The sequence below is a fragment of the Schistocerca nitens genome, chromosome 9 (assembly GCF_023898315.1).
Source record: "Schistocerca nitens isolate TAMUIC-IGC-003100 chromosome 9, iqSchNite1.1, whole genome shotgun sequence".
Classification (NCBI taxonomy): Eukaryota; Metazoa; Arthropoda; class Insecta; order Orthoptera; family Acrididae; genus Schistocerca; species Schistocerca nitens.
This window is the reverse complement of record NC_064622.1, coordinates 97,849,866-97,875,643: the sequence shown is the minus strand read 5'-3', so window position 1 is coordinate 97,875,643 and position 25,778 is coordinate 97,849,866. Positions and strand designations below refer to the sequence as shown.

General features: G+C 43.3%; 1 protein-coding gene across 1 annotated transcript in view; it reads left to right on the top strand.

Annotated features, from left to right (window-relative positions):
- LOC126204037 (calcium release-activated calcium channel protein 1-like) overlaps positions 1-25,778 on the top strand; it is a 119,655-nt gene that overhangs the window by 54,050 nt on the left and 39,827 nt on the right. The window contains exon 4 of the mRNA XM_049938462.1: positions 10,613-10,922. Within this exon, the coding sequence (XP_049794419.1) occupies positions 10,613-10,922 (310 nt within the window). The remainder of the gene's footprint in view (positions 1-10,612; positions 10,923-25,778) is intronic.

Below are 25,778 nucleotides of genomic sequence, written 5' to 3'. Positions count from 1 at the left end.
TGAAGAAATGAAAACATTTAGGCAAATAGCGGAAGAAAATTACGTGGGTTTGATAGATAAGACTGATGCAGCGGTAGGGCACAGAAACCAACGAAACGAAAAAATCCAGCCGGCTGGGGTGGCCGAGCGGTTCTAGGCGCTACAGTCGGGAACCGCGCGACCGCCACGGTCGCAGGTTCGAATCCTACCTCGGGCTTGGATTTGTATGACGTCCTTAGATTAGTTAGGTTTAAGTAGTTCTAAGTTCTAGGGGACTGATGACCTCAGCAGTTCCAAGTCCCATAGTGCTCAGAGCCATTTTGAACCGAAAAAATCCATGCACATATGTACATACATAATGGGGAGTTGTCTCACATAAACAGACGAAGTTTTTTATCAATAAAAGGGGTTAAAATTGCATTCAGGAAGTAAGACAAACGACCAAAGGGTGAAGCATAAGATTGGCACGGTGGAGAACTGGGTACGGATACTGGAAGTTTATGAAATAATGTGTCAGGATTATGAAATGAAGTGTGTGGGACAAACGGGAATAATTTCTAAAGTAAGATTTAAGGAGCATATAATAAAGAGAATGGGCAGCACTCGTTGAGTAATATCAAATACAGAGTGAAGGTATTGTATTTTTAGGATAAAGGGTAGATGCTGTCAGATTTAGAAGACGTGGAGATTTTTTGCACTTGAAGACAAGAATGCATCAGCGTGTTAAGTGAGAAGATAGAAGTGTTTGAGGCGCATTTCTGGGCCCACTTTAGCAACGTCCCCCTTGAGAAGCAGTCACCAACTTATTCTAATAACAGGCGTAAAGTTTAAAAATTTCTGTTGTTCGTTCTATATGGATGCAGACATTGCGACATAGGTGTAGTATTAGTTTTTAGAGTCTGCTAGTACTTGACATACGAGGTTCGAAGATTTTATAATAGACAGTAGCATCATTTGGGGGTTGTGATACATACGTTATGGGATATTACTATCCTTTTTGAACAGTTCTCGGGTATCCGACCGGATAGCGTCGTAATTTCTCCACAATATTTCGGCAGACGTACACGCGGCCATCTTCAGGTGGTTCCTGACGAATGCTGTGCTGTTCCTCTCGGCGCCCTATATATACTAGCCGTTACCCCCTCCACCGTTCCTCTCCTGGTGTCTTCGGTGCGACCGGCGCGGCGGCTACTGGAGGTGGTGGGGGAAGCGGCGCCTGGGTCTGAACTGGCGTCTGCAGTCTCCCTGCTGCCGCCGTCGGGGGCGGTCCTCGATCTCTGGGACAGCATCTTTCTCTCCAGGCTGAGTGCAGGGTTCCAAGCCTGACTAAGTTGAAGGCCGCTGTCTTTATTAATTAGATCGTCCTGTAGTCGGATTTCGATGGCCTCTTTAGTAACGCAGTGTCAGAAGTCGGATTTCTGGTTTTTGCTTGTGACATAGGGAGCGTTCTTGCTTTCTATTGGTTCTACTTTACGTGGCACGTTGCCGAAATATCGGAGAACTTATTTTATGTTTCACGAGACGAAATGGCTCCTCAACGTGAATTAGCAAGAGGCGACGTCACAAAACTCGTAGAGCGCTACGCCAACGTTACCTATCTCGTCCCGTGTGCTGGAGGCTTAGATAATTAAAGAGCCGTATGTAAAAGGGTTGTGGGCAGATATCGCGGTGCACAAAAGTAACGTCCTACAGTTGTGAGTTAACGAGCATTGCGCTCTCATTTGAGTGTATCGCCGAAAGAGTCAGCCTTCAGGAATTGTGACACGAACCCTGTCGTCCAGGACCGGATGCCACAAAGGGCGCAGATTAACCACGAGACAGGGAAACTCACAGGCGTCTATTGAGGCCTAAGCGCTGTAGCGTGCGAGTGAGACAGACGAGAATCTACGTCATAGGGAAACCCAGTAGAAGTCGTTTGTGGCCGAGGAGACGTAGCAGGGTTAAATATGGAGGGACCTAAGGTTGACCATAAAGAGAAACGTTTATGAAAACTATTTAATTCTGTAGTAGTGCAGGCAATCAAGCCACAGTAATTTTAATCTGCCATCCTCCATCAATTTTCATGGTGATACAACAAAACTTGAATACTGATCATATATATAATAATTTAGGTTTTACTGATAAAGTGAATTAACAAGTTTCTTAACAAAGACCTGAATGCTAAAATCTGAACACTTTGGTCGATCTTAACGATCGACATTTCATATAGAAGCGCATCTATAACAAATGTTGTAAATATCAACTCAGTAACTTCATTTGTTTAAAAGATATAGTTAGGCATCAGATCATCATTTCCTCCACACAAAACACATTGAACGATGACAATATGACGCCTTCTTGAATCAATAGGTAATAGAATATTTAATGTAAAGATTACTGCATAATAGTTACTTTTGTTCTTCATTTATTTATCAGAAAGCACATTGGTGCAAGGCTACTGGCCGTGACATTCAAAGTTAAGAAGGAAATTGTATTCGTTTTATGCAAAAGAATTTAATGTTTCTTATGTAATGGATATTTTTGTTACTTTATTTAGAACGAGAAAGTCATCAAGCTTTGATTATTCAAATATGTTAAAATGTAAAATAATGTAGAATAAGCTGTAGCCAATCAGATGGACGGCTTCAGGAAAGGGAACTGCCCTAGGCTGGAGACGGGCAGAGAGAGAGAGAGAGTTCTGGTTCAAATGGCTCTGAGCACTATGGGACTTCACACCTGAGTCATCAGTCCCCTAGACTTAGAACTACTTAAACCTAACTAACCTAAGGACATCACACATATCCATGCCCGAGGCAGGATTAGAACTTGCGACAGTAGCAGCAGCGCGGTTCTGGACTGAATGGCCTAGAACCGCTCGGCCACAACGGCCGGCTGGGACAGTTCTGCTCGAGACACCAAAGCGTACAGTGCAGGTACAGACGCGAAGGCGGACAGTTCGGCTGGAGACGCCAAAGGGGACAATTCGGATGCAGACGCGAAAGCGGACGGTCGGTCTTTAGGTAGCTAGGAAGTGAAACGACGTAGAAAATTTCGCGTTGTGTGGTATCGCGGGACTTTGTCTCTGAGCGGTGAACAGCAGCGCGCCTGGTGTGAAATCTTAACTTTTCGCGTAGATACTTGTATTTCGCGATGAGATTGTGAATGATCGAACTCTGTCAAATGGATATGCGCTCGAGTGTAACAGTCATTCTAAATACGACCACTTTCGCCAATAGTTTGCTTTCTGAAATTCATTATTTTAACCAAAACCCAACTGTGTGGCCTGCATCATTTATGGGTCGTTAATTTAGTTCCCGATATTATTATTACGATTATTATATGTTATGTTAACTTTGTATCTCGCAAAATTGCCATCAGCCAGAGAATTTAACCAAAGGGTCACCAGTGTCTAATTTAAGGCGTGTAATGCGACACGTGCGGTTCGACCCCTAGACGAGTTTGAGCCAAGACATGTGTGTCCAAACATCTTTTGGATGTTAGCTCGCGCAGTCTACACATCTGTAAAAACGATAAATGTCACCTTGTTAACCAACCCACGCTGGCTTTATCAGAAGAAGTTTGATAATGCGAGTGTGTCGTCCTCTTGCTTTCCAGACTATTATTGCAGTCACTTTGTAGTTTTATCTACGCCAAGTCTGTATTTGATGCTTCTTCACTGTAACTCATTACATATTAAAAAACGTGGTTTGATATCACTGCAACTGCCACTGACGTAATTGCCACTTACGTTTTAGAAACTGGCACCATTTTACTAAATTCCTCACCGATCACATATTACTGGACCTAGCTTTTAAAATAGTACTTTATCAAATAAATAGTGAGTGACAGTAACTTTAATCAGAACGAACAAGAAAATTCAAACCAAAAACTGCAGAAATCATTGTCTTTTATATTTCATTTTACCCGTGTTCTTCTAGACAGCACAAAGCGTGCTACTGACTGTGCAAATATTCCGGGCACCGTTCCATTAGAACAGCATCGCGGGACGAATGTGAATGAAGCGAAATACAGCAAGAATGTTGCGATAAAATCTACATCTTGACTAGTAGCCGAGTCTAAGGCTACGTGGAGTATGCGCCTGTAAAGGGAATTAATGTACGGCTATATTTTTTCCACAAACCATGTTTTCGTCCGTAATCTTTGTGATTTGTTTTAATTTTGGGGAAAAATACTACGAATCAAATGTAAGCCACAGATATGTGTGATGGCGGCAGCAGGCTTCGTTTTTCACTCAACTAAGCAACTCGTATTGACGTGCTGATGTAACGAGAGTCAAACAATGGATGAGGTACTCGCCAATGTAACGCGATGGGAGAAGGATTGTATAACGTGGTCACCGCAACGCAAAAACAGGGGGCACGTAATTCAATGCGTGTCATAGAGTTTCTTTACGTAATTCAGATTGCGCGTGTTTCTTGTGCATCGTATCGTAAAATCTTCTATTCTCCTACTTCAATGTCCTTTTCAGTCGTTTAAATAGCACCATACTTGCTCTTGAACTGTACTAGTTTTTTCTGTATCAGCTATACGTTCGTGCCCAATTATTTGTGCAATGTGTTTCACTGGCTACATTCTTGTTCAATACTTCCCACCACTCTTCTCCGTCGCTAATGTATACTTTTTGAACCTACTTGAGTCTCCCAAAAATAACTCCTTATTTGGATAATATTTACTGCTTTTTTTCTATTCCATCATTTCCGTGATATCTTATTTCTATGTTAACTTAAAGAATCTGTTGATTTTTTGACGGAAATGGGTTCGATAAACAGTAACAAAAAAGGATGATATACAGTACGTAAGAAACACGACATATTCCTTCGATGTAGAAATATATGTTAGTGGGACATGGATACTGAAGTGCTTTGTTTCCACGTCAGAACTCATATTATACAACTCTTCAGAATACGCCACTCACAGGAGAAACTTTGAAACAGATGAGTTTTTACTGGTATGGCGAAACAGGTACTTCATGAAACTCATCTGTATTTTAGTATTAACGCCTGTCGGCTTCTAAACAATTCCACGCGAGATAGAAAGCTGATCAGCTGCCTCTCTTCCAGACATAAACCTATTACACTTTTTTTTTTTGTAGGGGTATTTGATGCCTCTCGTGTGTAGAACTCCAGTGCAAAAAGAGAAGCGGTTTCGTGCCACTATTTTGGAGGCAGTGGAAACGTATACAATACTTCGAGGATACATCATAACATTTAGGATTCAATGCGACGACTGATTGATTCATATATCAGTGTCAATGGATGGCATTTTGAATATTTCCTGTAAGAAAAGGTTTCGTGTGATATGGTGGTAAATTGCGTTTCTGTGATTTTCCACGAGTAATGATGTTCTAAAAAGAGTTGTAGAAAAAGTGTTCTAACAGGGAATTAAAGCGTTGCCGGACACCGGTCCATTTTCTTCTTCTGTGAATGGGGAGTGTATCCTGAAATTGTGGCCATCCTTTTTGTTTGCTTAGGCACGACTGTATATTTTACCTCGCAAGAAAGCTGAAATCGATTTTACTAATCAAATGGTTCAAATGGCTCTGAGCACTATGGGAATTAACTTCTGAGGTCATCAGTCCCCTAGAACTTAGAACTACTTAAACCTAACTAACCGAAGGACATCACACACATCCATGCCCAAGGCAGGATTCGAACCTGTGACCGTAGTGGTCGCGCGGTTCCAGACTGTAGCGCCTAGAACCGCTCGGCCACTTCGGCGGGCGATTTTACTAATCAATGTGATGTTTCAGATATAAAGATATTTTTCATTTCTATATTGATTTATTTATTAACCTAGCTATTAGCTGGTAATGGCAAATTAACAAGAATTAAAGTTATAATTTTCTATGTCCTTTTTGCTTATAACTATGGATGTAACGCGACGCAAATCTGAAACGGTCATATCCATTGGTAGTACCCTAGGCTACTGACTAGATGTACACTCAAAGACAAAAAAAACTGCGCACCACGAAGGAATTATCCAAATGGGACGCAAATCGTTAGAACAAATCTACGAGGGTAATCCCAAAAGTAAGGTCTCCTATTTTTTATAAGTATATAGACCTGTTTATTTCTACAATGGTTTACATCAGTTTACAGCTTGGACATTTAGCTATTTTTCCACATAATCACCATTTCTGTCGATGCACTTTTGTAGACGCTGTGGCAGTTTTTGTATGCCCATGTCATACAAGCTCGCCGCCATATTGTTCAGAAAGTTATAGTCTCAGGTGTAAAGTGGTATGCCCAGGTTTCATAACCCGTGACAGTTGAGTCCAGATAGTTGTCCTGTTCGGCTGCAAGGCGGTGAAGAAATGCGTGGGAAGCATCAACTCGTTGCCGCATGTGGTCCTCAGTCAGCACGCATGGCACCCACCTTGCGCACGCTTTGCGGTAGTTCAATGTTTCCGTTAAAATTCCGTGAGCGGTGCTTCGGGAAACCTCAGGAACCAACGTGCAGAGATCATCTAGGGTGATCCGCCAATCTTCACGCATGCTTTGCTCAACCTTCAACACTGTCTCCTCAGAAATTGACGGTCTCCCGCTCCTTTGTTCGTCGTGAATTTCGGTCCGACCAGCTGCAAACTCTCTACACCACTTACGAACATTTTCGACATCCATGCACGACTCACCATACACTTCCCTCAAATGGCGATGGATTTCTATCGGCGCAATCCCCTTTGCGTTCAAAAACCGAACAACTGCCCGCAATTCGTACTTGGCTGTAACATCCAGCGGAAGCTCCATTCTCAACGGCTGCCAAGCCAAGACTGAGCCCCTCAGCGAGGCGTGCGCATGTTTACACACAGCGCGTGAAGCACTCTTCATAACAGTGCGACCAACTGCCACACAGAGTTCTGTACTTATAAAAAAACGGGAGGCCTTACTTTTGGGATTACCCTCTTATATGTACAGACAAACAAATGATTGAAGTATCAGAAAAATTGGATAATTTATTCAAGAGAAAGAGCTTCACAAATTGAGCAAGTCAATAACGAGTTGATACATCTCTGGTTCTTACACAAGCAATTATTCGGCTCGGTGTTGAAAAAGTAGTTGAATGTCCTCCTGAAGGACATCGTGCCAAATTCTGTCCAATGTGCGCCTTAGATCGTCAAAATCCCGAGGTGGTTGGAGGGCTCTGCCCATAATGCTCCAAACATCCTCAACTGGGAAAAGATCCGTCAACTTTGCTTACCAAGGTACGGTTTGGCAAACAACATGACAAGCAATAGAAACTCGACTCGTGTGTGGTCGGGCATTACCTTGCTGAAATGTAATCCCAGGATGGCTTGCCATAAAGGCAACAAAACGGGGTGCAGAATATCGTCGACGTACCACTGTGCTATACAGGTGCCACGGATGGCAATCAAATGGGCGCTGCTCTGAAAAGAAATGGCATCTCAGACCACTACTCCCGATTGTTGCGTCGTATGGCGGCCGACAGTCAGACTGGTATCCCACCGCTGTTTGTGGCGTCTCCAGACACGTCTTTGCTGGTCATCGGAGTTCAGTTCGAAGCGGGGCTCATCACCGAAGACAATTCTACTTCACTCAATGAGTGGACACCATTGCAAACAGGTTTCCCCCATTCTGTGGGCCGCGTATTAATGATCCTTGAAGTCACTGAACCACCAGTTGCACGTCGGACCGTTGACAATCATGAATTTGGGGTTCTGAGAGCCTCTCTGATAACTGCTCGGTCCTCACATTCTGTCATCTCTCTGTAGGTCCACTGCTTCCTTCTTGATGCTGTGTCCAGTCATGGTTCATCCATTCATGCCATCATCGTTGAAGAGTGGCATTGTTCCTGTTCAGATCTTGAGCGATTCGCCTATTACTTCAACTGACTTCTTTGAGCCCAGCTACACATCATCTTTCAAAATGCTGACATCTGCGTATGTTGTTCACGCACCTGTCAGCGAGGTATAGTTACTGCCCAAATGAGTACATAGAATGAAATTCACCAAGATTTTATGCCCTGGTATCGACATGTCCCCTGTTTACGATCATCCATCGGCCATCAAAGTTTACAGTTTTGCATGTTCTGTCGAGCCAACATTACCATACCGTAATTGTCGTAGGGCGTAACTCTAATTACTACCAAGCCATTCTGCTTATTGGATTTCGACTCTGCATTGTGCCTGGACTTTCATGTTCTCGTTGTAGTATTTCATTCGGTGCTCTGCTCTCAATGGTTAAGGATTACGTATTCGCATCGGGAGCCGACAGAAAACAGAGTAAAACAGACGGAACACAAACATCTGAAAAACTTTAACTGTGGATTTATTGGTATCCTTTATATAAGCACAGGGTGCGGCAGCTTTCATATTAGAATATTAAAAACACATCATCAGGCAGTAACTGTAATTTATTTGTTACCGCTTATGTCAATTAATGCTTAAAGGTACGCCATTTACTAATGTGCAAGTCATTGTCCATTGCGTGGATTACTTTTTGAATATGACTCCTCTCAAATGACGACCCCTCTGCACAACACATTCATGTAGGCGGCGCTGGAAGCTTTCCATAACTCGGCGTAACGTACCCCTGGGACATTGCCGATGACAGTTGTGATGCGATCCTTCAACTCAGGAATGGTGGCTCAACGTGTTCGGAACACTTATTTCTTCAGGTAGCCCCAAAGGAAAAAGTCTGCACATGAAAGACCAGGTGAGCGAGGCGGCCAGGAAATATCATAAAAACGAGAAATTACTCCGCCGGGAAATGTCTGTCGCTAGAAATCCACGCAAATTCTGGCTGTATGCGAGGTCGCTCCATCTTGTTGAAACCATAATTGTTCCACATCCTCATTGACCGTACCTAATTGGGGAAGAACGAAGTCCTGCAGCATATTTAGGCAGCGTTCGCGGGTGACAGTTACAGCCTCACCGCTGTCATCCTCAACACCACACTGTGACACGAGAACTGTGCAAGGGCTTGATTTGCAGTTCATGCGAATTTACATCACTCCAATAACGCATATTCTGTTTATTCACTGAACCACATAACTCGAAATGAGCTTCATCTGACATCGCAATGGTGTGCAACATTTGTGGATTTTGGCGAAGGAGATCACGCATGGTTAAGCAGAATGTCTCGTGTGAAACCCAATCGCGAGACCTAATTTCATGAACAATCTGCAGCCTATATGGGTGAAAATGGAGATCTTCGTGCAATATTCGCCTGAATGAGCGATCGGACATATGCACAGTTTGCGCATGACGACGAGCAGATCTTTTTGAGCTACGCAATAGTGCAGCACGAACATATTCCACGGCTTCTGGTGTCCGCACAGTTCTTTCACTCCTTTCCGGTTTGCCATTGCAAACAGAACCTGTTGTTCGAAATGCACGTATCCACCTCACAATGGTCCGTCCATCTGGAACTTTCCCATGACGTCCCAAGTTCAAATGTTGCCGAAAAAGACGCTGAGTAGCAATAACAGAGTCGTTATTCTAGAAATACCTTTCAACAGCAAAGGCAGGATGCTGTGCACCCCACCGCTCCATATCACTGTCACACTCGAAATGGCAGCTCATTAGTGCACGAATGCGGCACGAGCTGGCGCGCATTCCTGCAGTGCGTCATTGTACTACACAAGTCAGGTTACGCTACGAACGCTGCCGCACCCTGTATTTATATTCACGTAGAGAAAATGTAATCGTACATATAATAAAGAGAAAGTGTACGTACATAATTCGAAATGTTGTTTCCAGCAATTAAACAAAATTTTCAAACAATTTTGGTACAAACTACTTTACACTACGAAAGCATCAACTGAATGAACAATGAGAGATATCAGTCCACAGTCAGCTACAACAACAGCGATTATCCTCGCATAATGAGATTATCACTCTGCAGCGGAGTGTGCGCTGATATGAAACTTCCTGGCACATTAAAACTGTGTGCCGGACCGAGACTCGAATTCGGGACCTTTGCCTTTCGCGGACAAGTGCTCTACCATCTGAGCTACCCAAGCGAGTCTCGGTCCGGCACACAGTTTTAATCTGCCAGGAAGTTTCATATCAGCGCACACTCCGCTGCAGAGTGAAAATCTCATTCTGGAAACATCTCCTAGGCTGTGGCTAAGCCATGTCTCCGCAATATCCTTTCTTTCAGGAGTGCTAGTTCTGCAATGTTCGCAGGAGAGCTTCTGTAAAGTTTGGAAGGTAGGAGACGAGGTACTGACAGAAGTAAAGCTGTGAGGACGGGGCGTGAGTCGTGCTTGGGTAGCTCAGATGGTAGAGCACTTGTCCGCGAAAGGCAAAGGTCCCGAGTTCGAGTCTCGGTCCGGCACACAGTTTTAATCTGCCAGGAAGTTTCATCCTCGCCATAGTTCGTTGAGAGTACTCTTCACCCTCCCCCTCCCCTTCCCTCTCGTCACCGCCGTGACCAAAGTTGATACGACGCAGATGTTACACTGGTGTGGTTAAGAGACCTTTAGAAAAACACTCGTCTAAATGACGAAAATTTGGCTGTAGCTACAACAAGCCTGATTTGTTTGGCAACATCGAATGTCTGAATTTTGTCTCCAGAGTCGACGGTAACACTTTTCAAAGACTTCATCATCGTTAGTGAAACGTCGTTTTTTTTAACGCAACGGTGGTATTTTGTAACCTGTCCGCCCACAGGCCCGCGACGCCGACGCCCGCAGGCGGCAAGGAAGCGGCTTGGCAGCGACAGGTGCCGCTGCTCAAGTCCGTGTCGCACGCGTACATCGCGACGGCGCGCCTGCAGCAGCAGCTGCAGCAGTACCACCACCAGCAGCCGGCGCAGAGCCAGCCCGACAGCAGCGGCAGCAGCCGGCTGGGGGGCGCCGCGCCGCTGCCCTACCCGCCCCCCGCCTGGAGGGCGCCCGGCTCCAGCCTCGACCGGCCCGTCGTGCTGGAGAACTGCACGCCGCTGCCGCCCTACAGAGCCTGCCACTGCGGGAGGATCAAGGTAGCGTCTCCACCACACAAACACGGCGCAACATGCCAGAGACCGAGCTGCCGACCTGTTCCCCGTGCCCATTTGCAAAATACATTACTGGCCATTAAAATTGCTACACCAAGAAGAAATGCAGATGATAAAGGGGTATTCATTGGACAAATATATTATACTAGAACTGACATGTGATTACATTTTCATGCAAATTGGGTGCATAGATCCTGAGAATTCAGTACCCAGAACAACCACCTTTGGCCGTAATAACGGCCTCGATAGGCCTGGGCATTGAGTCAGAGCTCGGATGGCGTGTACAGGTACAGCTGCCCAAGCAGCTTCAACACGATACCACAGTTCATGACGAGTAGTGAGTGGCGTATTGTGAAAAGCCAGTTGCTCGGCCACCATTGACCAAACGTTTTCAGTTGGTGAGAGATCTGGAAAATGTGCTGGTCAGGGCAGCAGTCGAACATTTTCTGTATCCAGAAAGGCCCGTACAGGACCTGCAACATGCGGTCGTACGTTATCCTGCTGAAATGTAGGGTTTCGCAGGGATCGAATGAAGGATAGAGCCACGGGTCGTAACACATCTAAAATGTAACGACCACTGTTCAAAGTGCCGTCAATGCGAACAAGAGGTGACCGAGACGTGTAACCAATGGCACCCCTTACCATTCACCATGGGTAAATGCCCAATAGGCTGCTTGCCATAAAACAAAGCTGTGTAAGAAAGCGGCTGGTTGCTGTATTTTTTCAGGTAATTCAGTCCTCTGGTACCACTAACGTGGATAAATTAATGTTCAATGTACGTGGAGATGGTCATGTAGACTTAAACCGCTAGCGAATAAAATCGCTTGATCTAGCAGCTGGCGGTGTACCTGCTGAAATATATCAGAGCTTTGGAGCACCTCTTATAAAAAAATCTACATTAGAGTTGCCATTCAGCTGTGTTCACGGCACTTGTCTAGTAGTCTACGCTAGTTCACAACAGAACAACTGGCCACCTTAGCTCAGCTTAAGATATATCTATGTAATAACTTGATCCTCATTTATCTTTGAGTCTCATTTGCCGAACACCACATCACACACTCCCAATCCACAGCAGATACTCGCTTTCTTACTTGGTCTGCATTGTCACTTTACACGATGAATAACGTGGAACGAGACAATTTACACGTTACTAACTGAATTGATACTGAAATATAGCTGCATGTTGACTACTTAGAAAGGATTTCACGTAAGACAAAACAATAATTCATTGAACAGCACAAGTGAGTATGTTAAACTTTTACACTAAATCATCTGGAACCAGTCAAAAAATTCTTCTAGGGAACTGAAGGACTGGTCAGAAGGAACTTTCTCAACTTACTTTCAAATTTAGCTTCACTATTTGTCAGGCATTTAATATAGTCGCGTAAGCAGTCAAAGATTTCGATAGCAGCATTATCCACTCCATTCTGAGCTAAAGAGTGGGAGTGTGTCAACAGTCAAGCTTGCGTTAAACTTGTAGTTCCTCCCTCCGCTTGCTCCTTTACTTCCACTCCCCCAGCCAAACCCCAAAGCCTAATGACTACTGACTGTTTCCAGGTCGGAGTGAGGCAAGTGCTTGTCAGTAAAGCAGTGTGCTGTTCATACCAACCGTAACGCACTGGAATACTTTTTTTTTAACCACAGTGTTCCAAATAAATGCTTTTTACTAACTATTATTTCCCATCTAAAAGCGCAAAGCGTTACTTGTCAAACTTCACATTTGTAAAACGCTTTACGTGCCATAAACTTCTCTCTACAAAAACTATGACAGGCGACGTGCCACACACTTACCGATAATGTCTAGAGGAACGAAGATGTATTGTATCACAGACACGTCTGCAGACAAATGCAGTCTCTAGTTCAACAAATACCCACTACATATGCCCAGACGACCTGGCGATTCACATGCGAGCTATAAAAAAAAGAACTTTTTATTTATAGTGAGAATGAATCTGTCTAAAATGCGATTAAATGATTTTGAATTTTATTTTATCAAGATCGATATCAAGACTTCTACCCTCATCTTCAGATGTACCCGATGCACATGCCTCAAACCAATGTGTGTTTCTTATCCTGAGACCCTGTGTGGCTACCGCCATTTGTGCTGCAGTACAGTGCGCTGTCAAACCAAGGACCCACACGGCTACTCGCTAAGTGACACCACGCATGGCCGGCAGCAGAATCGTGAGTAATGCTGTGGGTCCTTGGTACCACAGTGAACCTTAGTGCAGGACAATTGACGACAGCAAGACAAGGTCACAAGGTAAACAAACCACACATCGATTTGATGCCTATGTAGTAGGTACATATGAAGATGAGGCTGGAAGCCTAGATATTGATCCTGTTAAAATAAAATTGAAGATCACTTAATCGCAGTTTGAGGAAAATTCATTCGTACTCTCAATTTATCTTACTACTGCGTTCCCGCGGTTCAGACAACGATGGGAAGTTTGAATAAAAAATTTATAGTTGAAAGATTTGCGCGCAAAGAATAGATAGTTAATCAGTCACTGTTGTAAAACAGGCAGAGAAAATGGGAAGACGGAGCTAATATCTCAGGGCGTTAGAGCGACGATGGAGTCATTAGCTTAACAACTTGGGACGGTACAGTTTGCTTCGTAATGGCCTAAACATATTGGATAGCGGGCACAAAAGTAGTCGTCAACAGGCTGTACTCATTATAGAATATATTACTTCAAATCGTCTGCTGGCAAGCCTGCCAAAAATTGTAATCTCATTAGGTAAACACTTTTACCTTCCTACGAAGCTGTGGGGGAAAAACCAGAATTTAGCGTGTTGGGAGTAAACGATAAGGTAACACCAACATAGAAAGCTGCCCATTTCATCGCCCCTGTGACTACCTTAGCATCCAAACTCATTACACATTTCTGACACAGGAACTGCTTAGCTACCAAACAGAAAAATGGTTCTGTCGGTAGAGAGACATACTTGGGGACATTAACAATTTCTAGCTCTCTCCAGAAACAAAACAGAAGTGAATATGTGATAGCTGCTAATTTCCCTACTGGGTCTGAAACTGCGAACTTAAAACTGCGCTATGTTTTCAGAAGTCTGCAGGCAACTGGTCGCTCCTGAATAGTCGCTGGTGGAAGCCTCCGGACAGCATAAGTCTTCTAAATGCGTTCCCGCCGCGCTTTATAATCTTCATACGACGTTGTAGGCATCACTTGATCTGGCTATGTTTCTCTGACCTTTGAGAAATCTAGCATAGGTGTAGTATGGTACATAAATCGAGCTACTCTTACAAACGCAGTATATGATGTGTTAAACAATAAGCTTGACTCAGCATTCGTGGAAACGATCGTGCATTTGAAAAATGCCAATCGCCTAAAAGATTGACAATCATGGCAAAAAGTAAATAAAATCGTTGAATAAAAACAGATCAGCAAATAATTTTTTTTCGTTTAATTAATTCTGTGTGGCTGTCGACTCAGGAATAATGACTTTTTTTTAATTTGAAGAGATTGCTTATTATATATGCGGGCTGTAACAGGTATAGGGGCAGATATTTTTATAGGTGGTACATTAATATGTACACACATCAGTGTGTTGGTTGCTTTTTCTCTGTGTCGAACAGTCTTCTCACACAAAAGTCTCATAATTTACTACTCGACGTTTTCTGTACAGCCCTAACTGCCTCACTAAGTGCCCTATGCCTGTCAGTAAAGACAAACCCTTTTGCATCCATGTTGCGTCCACACTTCAACACCCGACCTGCTGCCCAGGAGAAAATAAACTTTAATAGCTTGCACTTGTCACATAGTAACCAACCTGTAATTATCAGTCTGCAAATGAAAAATAGTGATATAATACTGTTCAGTACACTGTCGTCAGTTACCAGTAGAAATATCTGCCGTTATTCCCGTTACACCCTGTACAGTGGTCAAACATTTTATTCATTAGTCGAGGGATTTTGCATAACATGTATCAGTTGTTGTTGTTGTGGTCTTCAGTCCTGAGACTGGTTTGATGTAGCTCTCCATGCTACCCTATCCTGTGCAGGCTTCTTCATCTCCCAGTACATACTGCAACCTACATCCTTCTGAATCTGCTTAGTGTATTAATCTCTTGGTCTCCCTCTACGAATTTTACCCTCCACGCTGCACTCCAATGCTAAATTTGTGATCCCTTGATGCCTCAGAACATGTCCTACCAACCGGTCCCTTCTACTTGTCAAGTTGTGCCACAAACTCCTCTTCTCCCCAATTCTATTCAATACCTCCTCATTAGTTACGTGATCTACCCATCTAATCTTCAGCATCTTCTTCTGTAGCACCAGATTTTGAAAGCTTCTATTCTCTTCTTGTACAAACTATTGATCGTCCATGTATCACTTCCTGACACTTAAATCTATACCCGATGTTAACAAATTTCTCTTCTTCCTCTACTTCGACCATCATCAGTTATTTTGCTCCCCAAATAGCAAAACTCATCTACTACTTTAAGTGTCTCATTTCCTAATCTAATTCCCTCAGCATCACCCGACTTAATTCGACTACATTCCATTATCCTCGTTTTGCTTTTGTTGATGTTCATCTTATATCCTCCTTACAAGACACTGTCCATTCCGTTCAACTGCTCTTCCAAATCCTTTGCTGTCTCTTACAGAATTACTATGTCATCGGCGAACCTCAAAGTTTTTATTTCTTCTCCATGGATTTTAATACCCACTCCGAATTTTTCTTTTGTTTCCTTCACTGCTTGCTCAATATACAGATTGAATAACATCGGGGAGAGGCTACAACCCTGCCTCACTCCCTTCCCAACGACTGCTTCTCTTTCATGCCCCTCGACTCTTATAACTGCCATCTGGTATCTGTACAAACTGTAAATAGCCTTTCGCTCCCTGTATTTTACCCCTGCCACCTTCAGAATTTGAAAGAGAGTATTCCAGTCAACATTGTCAAAAGCTTTGTCTAAGTCTACAAATACTAGGAACGTAGGTTTTCCTTTCCCTAATCTTTCTTCTAAGAAAAGTCTTAGGGTCAGTATTGCCTCATGTGTTCCAATATTTCTACGGTATCCAAACTGATCTTCCCCGAGGTCGGCTTCTACCAGTTTTTCCATTCGTCTGTATCAGAGGGAACCCAAAATCCACTGATTTCGGAGACTGTTCAAAGACAGTTTCAGACTATTTTAGTGTGAGGGACCCATGGCTTCCGATGGCTCGTTACAGAGTCGTAACGTAATTACGATTTATTCGGTTTGTTGGCCCAGTTATCTTTATTTCTGTGAAAATACTTTTAGGAAAGCGGCAAAGTACAACACAAAACACAGAGTAATGCATCAACTCTCAGATGCAAAAGTGCTGTGATGTGGTTGCCGTCACTGCAGGAGCAGCTGAAACAAGCGGCGTCGTGCCACTCTTCCGTTTCATTCAAACGAGGCGCGCACTGGCCAGGTGAACCTATCCGTGCTGCTGTTAACGTACAGCCAATGCTCTTGGAAAAAGACAAAATCTATCAGTACTGAATCTAAGCTTGAGGTCGGAGAGTAACTGGCATTACTGTTGTCAATTGCAAGTACTGCAAGCGAACAGAACATGCTTGCTTCCAAACACGACACACAGCGCCTACCGCCGGCCTTCCCACTGTTGTACAGACGTGTCCAGTGAAACACAGATGGTCCGTGTGCAGAAACGCGTTCTCGTACTTCCGAGTCCACCCCTGTGTTCTGTGCCTCATCTGCCTGCTGCCGGTGGTCTAGCGGTTCTGGCGCTGCAGTCCGGAACCGCGGGACTGCTACGGTCGCAGGTTCGAATCCTGCCTCGGGCATGGGTGTGTGTGATGTCCTTAGGTTAGTTAGGTTTAAGTAGTTCTAAGTTCTAGGGGACTTATGACCTAAGATGTTGAGTCCCATAGTGCTCAGAGCCATCTGAACCATCTGCCTGCTGCCTATTCACCAATGCGCTTCGTCCGCTGGAATGGCGATCTCAGCCCTATAAGCGATGATTTTCTTATTTGGTACTCTAATATTGACCTGTTTATATGATCGTTTGCAGATTCGCTGTGCACACTCTACCCCTACGGAACCCCTGTCCTATACATGGCAGTCGTGTATGCTGTCCACTCTTATATGGTGGTGCACTCAAGTGACATCTACCATACATATAAAGTATGTACGTAATAGCGTCGTCGGTACAACTAACAAATTGATGAAAAATATCTGAATTCCACAGAGCACCCCATCTCTGTAAACCAATGCAACCTGTTCCCAGCTACTGTACTCCTGCCACCAACACCACTCCATAAGTACGTGTTGGAAGGGATGAGTCTCTGAGTTGGCACTGCTTGCAAACCCTTAGAGGGTGCTCTGGTCTGTTCTCTTCTTTTGTGTACCGTATGACTCTACGTGTAGTATCATTCCTTTAGAGAGGCAATTCACAGAGACCGCGCGATATGGCGTGTGTTTGCGCTGTCTGTGTGTGCAGCACGTGTGTGGCCACGCTGTTATCTGGCTCGCTGAGAGCACCACTCCTGCCCGAGTGCTTAAGTAAAAACCGGGATTTCCCGGCCCCTCCCACCATCGGCAGTGATAAAGCATTCTGACCGAGCTGTTTCATCACTCACCTACAGCAGAAACTCCATCCTCACGTTTCTGGGAATGCAGTAGTTTGGTCCCATAAGATATCACCACAAATTTCAAAAAAAAAAAAAAAATTGCACGTAAGTTTTCAGATTGGCTGGATGTGGCCCACCATGGCTTCCTCTCCTGTACCAGTCTATTCACCTCACATGGGGAAGGCCTCAGACACAGCCAATCGATTCACTCAACTCGCTTGGGTACAACCTAAAACAAAAGACTAAGGCATTATAACTCAACGTCTTCCTTTCTTCGCCCTCCGTGTTTGACCAAACTACTAATTCTAAACTTTAGGGAGCGCAGTCGACTCATATTGATAGGATCGATAGATAAATGAAACTTCAGCCTTTTTCATCAACATATATGTGGTCCGCAACGCATATTTTCCTAGGAAAAAAACTTTTTCAACTGCCAGTGTCGCACCCATAAATACACGGTGGTCCATTGTTAGTAATCGGGCCAAATATCTCGCGTAACAAGCATTAAACGAAAAAACTACAAAGAACGAAACTCGTCTGGCTTGAAGGGGGGGTAGGGGGGGGGGACCAAATGGCGCTATGGTTGGCCCCCTAGATGGCGCTGCCACAGGTCAAACAGATATCAACTGCGTTTTTTTTGTTGTTTTTTTTTAATAGAAACCCCCATTTTTATTACATATTCGTGTAGTGCGTAAAGAAATATGAATGTTTTAGTTGGACCACTTTTTTCGCTTTGTGATAGATGGCGCTGTAATAGTCACAAACGTATAAGTACGTGGTATCACGTAACATTCCGCCAGTGCGGACGGTATTTGCTTCGTGATACATTACCCGTGTTAAAATGGACCGTTTACCAATAGCGGAAAATGTCGACATCGTGTTGCTGAATGGCTATTGTGATCAAAATGCCCAACGGGCGTGTGCTATGTATGCTGGTCGGTATCCTGGACGACATCATCCAAGTGTCCGGACCGTTCGCCGGATAGTTGCGTTATTTAAGGAAACAGGAAGTGTTCAGCCACATGTGAAACGTCAACCAAGACCTGCAACAAATGATGATGCCTAACCAGGTGTTTTAGGTGCTGTCGTGGCTAATCCGCACATCAGTAGCGGACAAACTGCGCGAGAATCGGGAATCTCAAAAACATCGAATGCACCCGTACCATATTTCTATGCACCAGGAATTGCAGGGCGACGACTTTGAACGTCGTGTATAGTTCTGCCACTGGGCACAAGAGAAATTACAGGACGATGAGAGATTTTTTGCACGCGTTCAATTTAACGACGAAGCTTCGTTCACCAACAGCGGTAACGTAAACCGGCATAATATGCACTACTGGGCAACGGAAAATACACGATGGCTGCGACAAGTGGAACGCCAGCGACCTTGGCGGGGTAATGTACGGTGCGGCATTATGGGGGGAAGGATAATTGGCCCCCATTTTATCGATGGCAATCTAAATGGAGCAATGTATGCTGATTTCCTACGTAATGTTCTACCGATGTTACTACAAAATGTTTCACTGCCTAACAGAATGGCGATGTACCTACAACATGATAGATGTCCGGCACATAGCTCGCGTGCGGTTGAAGCGGTACTGAATAGCATATTTCATGACAGATGGATTGGTCGTCGAAGCACCATACCGTGGCCCGCACGTTCACCGGATCTGACGTCCCCGGATTTCTTTCTGTGGGGAAAGTTGAAGGATATTTGCTGTCGTGATCCACCGACAACGCCTGACAACATGCGTCAGCGCATTGTCAATGCATGTGCGAACATTCCGGAAGGCGAACTACTCGCTGTTGAGAGGAATGTCGTTACATGTATTGCCAAATGCATTGAGGTTGACGGACATCATTTTGAGCATTTATTGCATTAATGTGGTATTTACAGGTAATCACGCTGTAACAGCATGCGTTCTCAGAAATGATAACTTCACAAAGGTCATGTAAAAAATGTTCCAACGTACCTACGTTCTGTATTTTAATTTAAAAAACCTACCTGTTACCAACTGTTCGCCTAAATTGTGAGCCATATGTTTGTGACTATTACAGCGCCACCTATCACAAAGCGAAAAAATTGGTCCAACTAAAACATTCATATTTCTTTACGTAGTACACGAATAGGTAATAAAAACTGGGGGTTCCTATTTAAAAAAAACGGAGTTGATATCCGTTTGACCTACGACAGCGCAATCTAGCGGGCCAACCATAGCGCCATCTGGTTTCCCCCTTCATGCTAGACAAGTTTCGTTCTTTGTAGTTTTCTCGTTTGACGCTTATTTCATGAGATATTTGGCCCGCTCACGATCAATGGATCACCCTGTATATGTGCTGCTAAACGAAAGCGCTGCTGGCGTACCGTCTGAGGACTTGAATTCGATTCCCAGTTATATTCTGCAGTTTTTTTGTCATTTCTATTTTTTCAGTATCGAATCTTCTAGGAAAAGGAGGGCTAATAAGGTAAGTGAATCAATAAGGAATAATAACTAGATAGACAAGTAAATTTCACGAACAACTTTGATTGGTAATGGAATAAAATTTTAAGTCTCGCTGGGTGGAAACAATGCCGAGCAAGATTGCTGCGAGTAAGGAGGAAAAACTAACCTTGTCGCAGTCCGTTTTTTACATAAAATAAAGCATTCGTACATGTCACGATAGCCCATTACAACGTCTTGAAAATTGTTGCCTAAAGTTTTCCCGTTGTTATAGGAATCTAATGAATAATTTGGTCCTTGGAGTATAAAAGAGGCCAAACGTTTAACCGCCTAGTTAAAAAGTGTTGACTTTACTTGCTCCAATCCAGGAAATAGAAGAAATCTGGTTACATAACATGTCTTTCGAACATTTTAAAAGATATGTTCCTGACAGCAAGTTTTGTTTGATACCGGATTCACGGGGTGGACAAACTAACACCGTCATGTGTAATAGCTTGTTTATAAAAGACGGGGTTCAACAGACTTGCTACGTAAACGTGATACCGTCGAAGTGCGCATCAGTGTGCCAGTCATGTAACGTTATTTTCAACGCCAAGTTAAAAAATACTTTATTTCAATGCATCAAAAGTGTAATGTGATTCTGGAAACCAAGCGGGAATTGCAAAACCGAGCGGATACAATAACGATTCACAGCATAGTTGACTATGACATCTCAGCATTGATTTTTTAGACAATATTAACGTATGCGAGGGGTGCTTCAAAATTAATTCCCGGAAAATAAATTTTTTAAAGTATAATTCGAGTTTATTTTCCTTCGAATTTTCCGAAGGAATGATGTAACTGCCTGTAGATTGTATTTGTTAGATGTTCTTGGTGCCGCGAGTATATTTCCTTTGTATGTTTATATGACAAGTACCGTCCATCTAGTTATTCGAAGCAAATTGAGAACATGTAACAGAGTGAATGTAAGAGGCATTTTAAAGTAACCAGAGTTAAATTCTTAATTGTTTATTAGTTCTAGTCGTTTGAGAAATTTATTTAGCTACATCGTTATTATTCTTTATTGCTTTACTTGCTTTATTTACTCTCCTATGCCTACCATTTCGAAATGGAAAAAGATACAATGGAAAAAAGGTGCAGAATGCAACTGGGAATCGTATGCAGGTTGTCCGCTCCGAATTCGCTAGTCCAGAGTCGCTTTTATCGAACGGTTCTTACCTTATAGGCACATAAGGGGGAAGTCCTCGATTGCTAGGAAAATATGCGTTTGCGGACCATAAATGATGATGTTCAGTTATCTGTCGATGACGTCGGTTCTGAATCGATTGCGCGTCATAAATTTCAGGGATAGTTTTCTCAAAAACGAGGGGGGGGGGGGGGGGCGGAGTCAAAGAATCTCCGACTCTTTCATTTTACGTTGTACACAAGCGACAAGTATGAACCGAATCGCTTGGCCGAGTCTGAGGCCTTCTCCTTGTCAGGGTGACAGCTGCTCCCAATGTTCTCAGTTAGTTGATTTCATGTTCTAGTCTCCGGCTTCGCCTGCGGAATTTGTCTTCTGCCGCTCCCTTCATTACCGTGTTAGTTGTTCCCGGATGCTATAACAGTTGCCCTAGCACGATAGCGTTCTTCTATTTAGCGTTTCCCATATATTTCATACCTCCACAATTCTGCAGGGGACCACCTCATTTCTTATCTTATCAGTCCACTTAACTTTTATCATCCTCCTGTAACACGACACCTTAAAAGTTCGATCCTCTACTTTTCCAGATTTTCCGCAGACCTTTCACTGCCATACAGTGGTACTCTTCAGACTCACATTCTCAGACTTTTGTTCCTCGAATTAGGGCCGATGTCTGATAGTAATAGACAGCTTTGGATGAAGAATGTTGCCTTCGTCTGCACTACTCGTCTTCTTAAATGCTTCTTACTTCGTCCGACATGCATTGATTTGCTTCCAAGGTAACAGAAATCCTTTCACATCGTCTACTGCAGGGGTGGAAAGAGTTGCTAGTATCCCGCTCCGGAAATCCCTCACTGTGACTACGTAAGGGTTGCAATCACAAAAAAACGCCATATACGTAATTAGTTCAAGTAAGTTGTTTTAAAAATATTCACTTTATTTAACAAATATAGTTACAACAATGTATTCTCAAAAGAACAAAAATCTTCAAGGGCCGTCCTTTCCTATCTGGGATCCAATCAACGACGAGAAAAAAAATTACTTGGACGAACGGTGAAGTGAGAGTCGCGATCATATCAATGGCGGGCCACATGCGTCCCTTGTCTGCAGTATGATCCCCTGTTTTGATATAAAGTCTTTCGCTAATTTCATTTCTAGTGTTCGCCGATAATTTCGTCTTTCTTTGGTTACTCTCAGTTCGTACCCTGTCTTCAGTGTGGCAGCTAGCTGCCTAGTGACGTGAAATTTTAGGCTGACACACATGTCGACCAGAAAGAGGGAAAGCCGTTTTCTTTGATTTATACTTGGTTTGCTTCAAGGGCGGGTTGTTATTATGTGTGTCGAAACATTTTGTTCTAATTATAGTAGCTGATCGGCTAGTAACCAACAATACGTCCGACCTGTCCTGTGCGTAGTTAGGGATTTTCATTTAATTTCGAGCTTACACTATGTATTATAGCGATTACTAGTTCCATAAACTGGTAGATTTCTAGCCTCGACAAGTGGTACGTCACAGACGCAGTGCGTAAGTCATTGTTCTGATACTAGACAGAGAACTGCTCCGTGTTTTTTTGCTTGACAAAAATACTTTCGAAAGTCTTTATTATAATGTCTAGACTAATATATTTTCCTTGTAGAAGGCAAACGGTTTAAACTGAACGGCGTGTTCATCTTCAGGCCATAAAGTCGTTATCGCAGTAGGTCGTCAGCTCACTAAATAGCATCTTACCATACTCAGTGCAAAGGTTTACCCATTACTGAGATCGTGTGCTCCACAATTTGATAACGTTAAATTGTATGCTTTCAAAAGTCGTTTACAATAAATTTATCACAGTACCTGGCAGTTCCAAGTACACAATATTTCGAGATTTTATTGTGCTGCGGCTTTTGCCCGACTTACCCATGGTGCTCTAGAATGACCAGTGTTAACAATCTCTTCGTACCTGCAATAAGTAAAGAACGTACTGTAGCTCGGATGCCCTAAGGTGGTTCTCAAATGCCGCAGTACGAGCGAGAACTACCCAACACACGCAAGCGGGGTATTTGCAGCGTATGTACTGGTCAAGGCACTGTTGCTGCGGTTCCTCAGTCGTTCATCGCTTGATGCCGTTAACAGATCTGTACATAGTTTGCCCTCCAGCTTGAAATTTAAAAAGTCTCTGTTTTAAACTGAGACCCAGAAACATAAACTGTTAACGCTATATATGCCCAGTACACCTGAACGTAGGAAATATCACACGATCCGTTTCGCTCCATTTAATGCACTGAAATAAAACGAAGAATACAATAATGTTTTGACAGAGACGGTAAGGTGGGCGATTGTGAAAACTCAGTCTGAAATGTCCAACTGCGCAGCGTGGTGTGAGTTTTAGGATCCTTCCCTGAGGTTCTTCCGCTATGCTTTATAAAAATGTTGCAGTCAAACGATACCTCTGTCAATGGAACAAAAAAGGCTATGGAAATGTATTGATAGCGTACTTTTACACAGTTAACGAATCAGCTTAAACGTGTGGTTAAACAGGGTACAAAAGAGACCGCCAAATTTCAGGATGAAATTTTTTTTCAGTGGGTAAAAATTGTAGTTCTCACTTTCCGCGACTTTGATGTATACCAAACCAATTATATACTACTATTGCATGTAAATTCGCAATTCTGATGTATAAAGGCGATTACAAAATACGTCGGTCTTTCAAGCACCGCACACCCATTTACTTAGAAGTGTGCGACGGGTGGTCGAGAGAGAGAGAGAGAGAGAGAAAGTAACTGAAGGGTGGAGAGGGAATGTAGAGAAAACATTTATGGAGGTGGATTACATGCCAAGAAATAGTCTTGTAAAACGGATATAACGGCGACACGAACGCAAGTCACAGCACTTATTCCGCTTCAGTAAAAGCCGTTCGGTTTACCCATTTGTGCAGTTATGTAAATGGCATGCCGAATATAACAGGTGTAGTAGCCAGTACAATTACAAGTTGAATTCTCGTAAGGTTCATTTTCCTGCACAGTATATCGATAATACTAGGAAAGTGAGTATGTAAGTCATTGAGACATTTTGGAGAAAAATAAAACTTTCAACATGTCACGGTTACCAGGAAGTTGGTATGAGTTAGTGACACCATGAATCCCTCGGATATCATAGATTGGCTGTCTTTTCATTTTATTAAGTATTACCCCGACTTATTACTCTAAGGAACTCTGGCTCCACAATTGTTCAGATATGCGCTAAACCCGATATTTAAGCTATGACGCGTATGGCGCACTGAAATCATACGGAAATGGAGACAAAGCCGCGGCGGACCTCATATAAGGGTGAGAATCGCTTTCACCACACCTCGCGATGAACGGCCAGACTGGTCTTATCTCGTCATTATGCCTTCCCTGAGACACGTGTGCCCACAGCAGAGTCGCTATTTTCGAATGCAGTTCCAGTCCCATCTCGGATGGTGTATCTAGTCTCTTATAGCGCAGCGAATGCTACCATTCTTCCCATCTTTAGCATTGTTGACCATTTCGTAGTGACAAACTTTAACGAACTTCTTCTACATCTATATCTTCACCTTCAGTAAGCCTGAGGACCGTTAGGAAAAACGCCCGATGTTTAATAGGAACTCTTAAAAGAGAAGAATACTAGCTCGTGAGGCTAATACCGAAAAAACGATTTTAAAATACGGAGATGTGTCTGTTTTACCACCCATCGAGATTATTTGTGTACAATCGAATTTTTAAGCTCAACAAATTTACGGATTAGAGAAGCTAAGGTCGCCGAAGAATCAACAGCTTCTAACACACACACAAATGTCACCTTCAAGTTCACAAAAACACGTAAGTGTTGCATTATTTGGCAAAAAGCTTAACGTTTACTTGAAACATTACTTGTTAACAGGTACAGTACATACAGAGTCGCTTTTCCCGGAAAATAAGTTGCTGCGTTTTCGTTCGTCACAAAAGCGCAAACGAGAAGTTTTAATAATGGGGACAACAAATGAAATAAATTTCGTGATCCTATCTGCTTCCAGGAACATAACTTTACTGCCTCTCGCTTTTCTCTCTCTCTCTCTCTGTTGGAGGCATGTATCAAAACCTAAGCACCATTGTCAACTAGCTTCATTTGCTGAAAGTTTCGACCAAAGACCAGTGAAAGGCAGCATGTGACGGAAGCTTGTAGAACCTAGCTACAGTCCCGGCGTTAATGTGACCTTTTTTCCTCCCTTTTGTATCAAACACTTCTCTAACTGCTAGTGCGCTTAAAAGCACACAAGTTATCGCCAGGTGGAGGAGATGATGCAATGTGTTTTCGCATTGCTCGATAATGCCTTCAAGAGCGCGGGACACCAACGACTGGACTGTTCAGTTACACAAGAAAAATGCAATCTAGAAAGATCTCTGTCTAGATATATATCTCCAGAACTGAAACTGGCACAAGGATATCAGTCCGCCATAATTAGCCGCATATTAGCGCATTTCTGAATGGTTACCAAGTGTCATGTTCTTAGCAGACGAGATCAGCAAAATTACACAATTGGCTTACAAAGTGCACATTACCGCTTATTGACTCGGGGCCCTTGACGTATTCCTTTCACCCAAACGAAAATGAGAAGCTGCCCTATCTTACAATTACAAGGTAATAAAGTGTGCA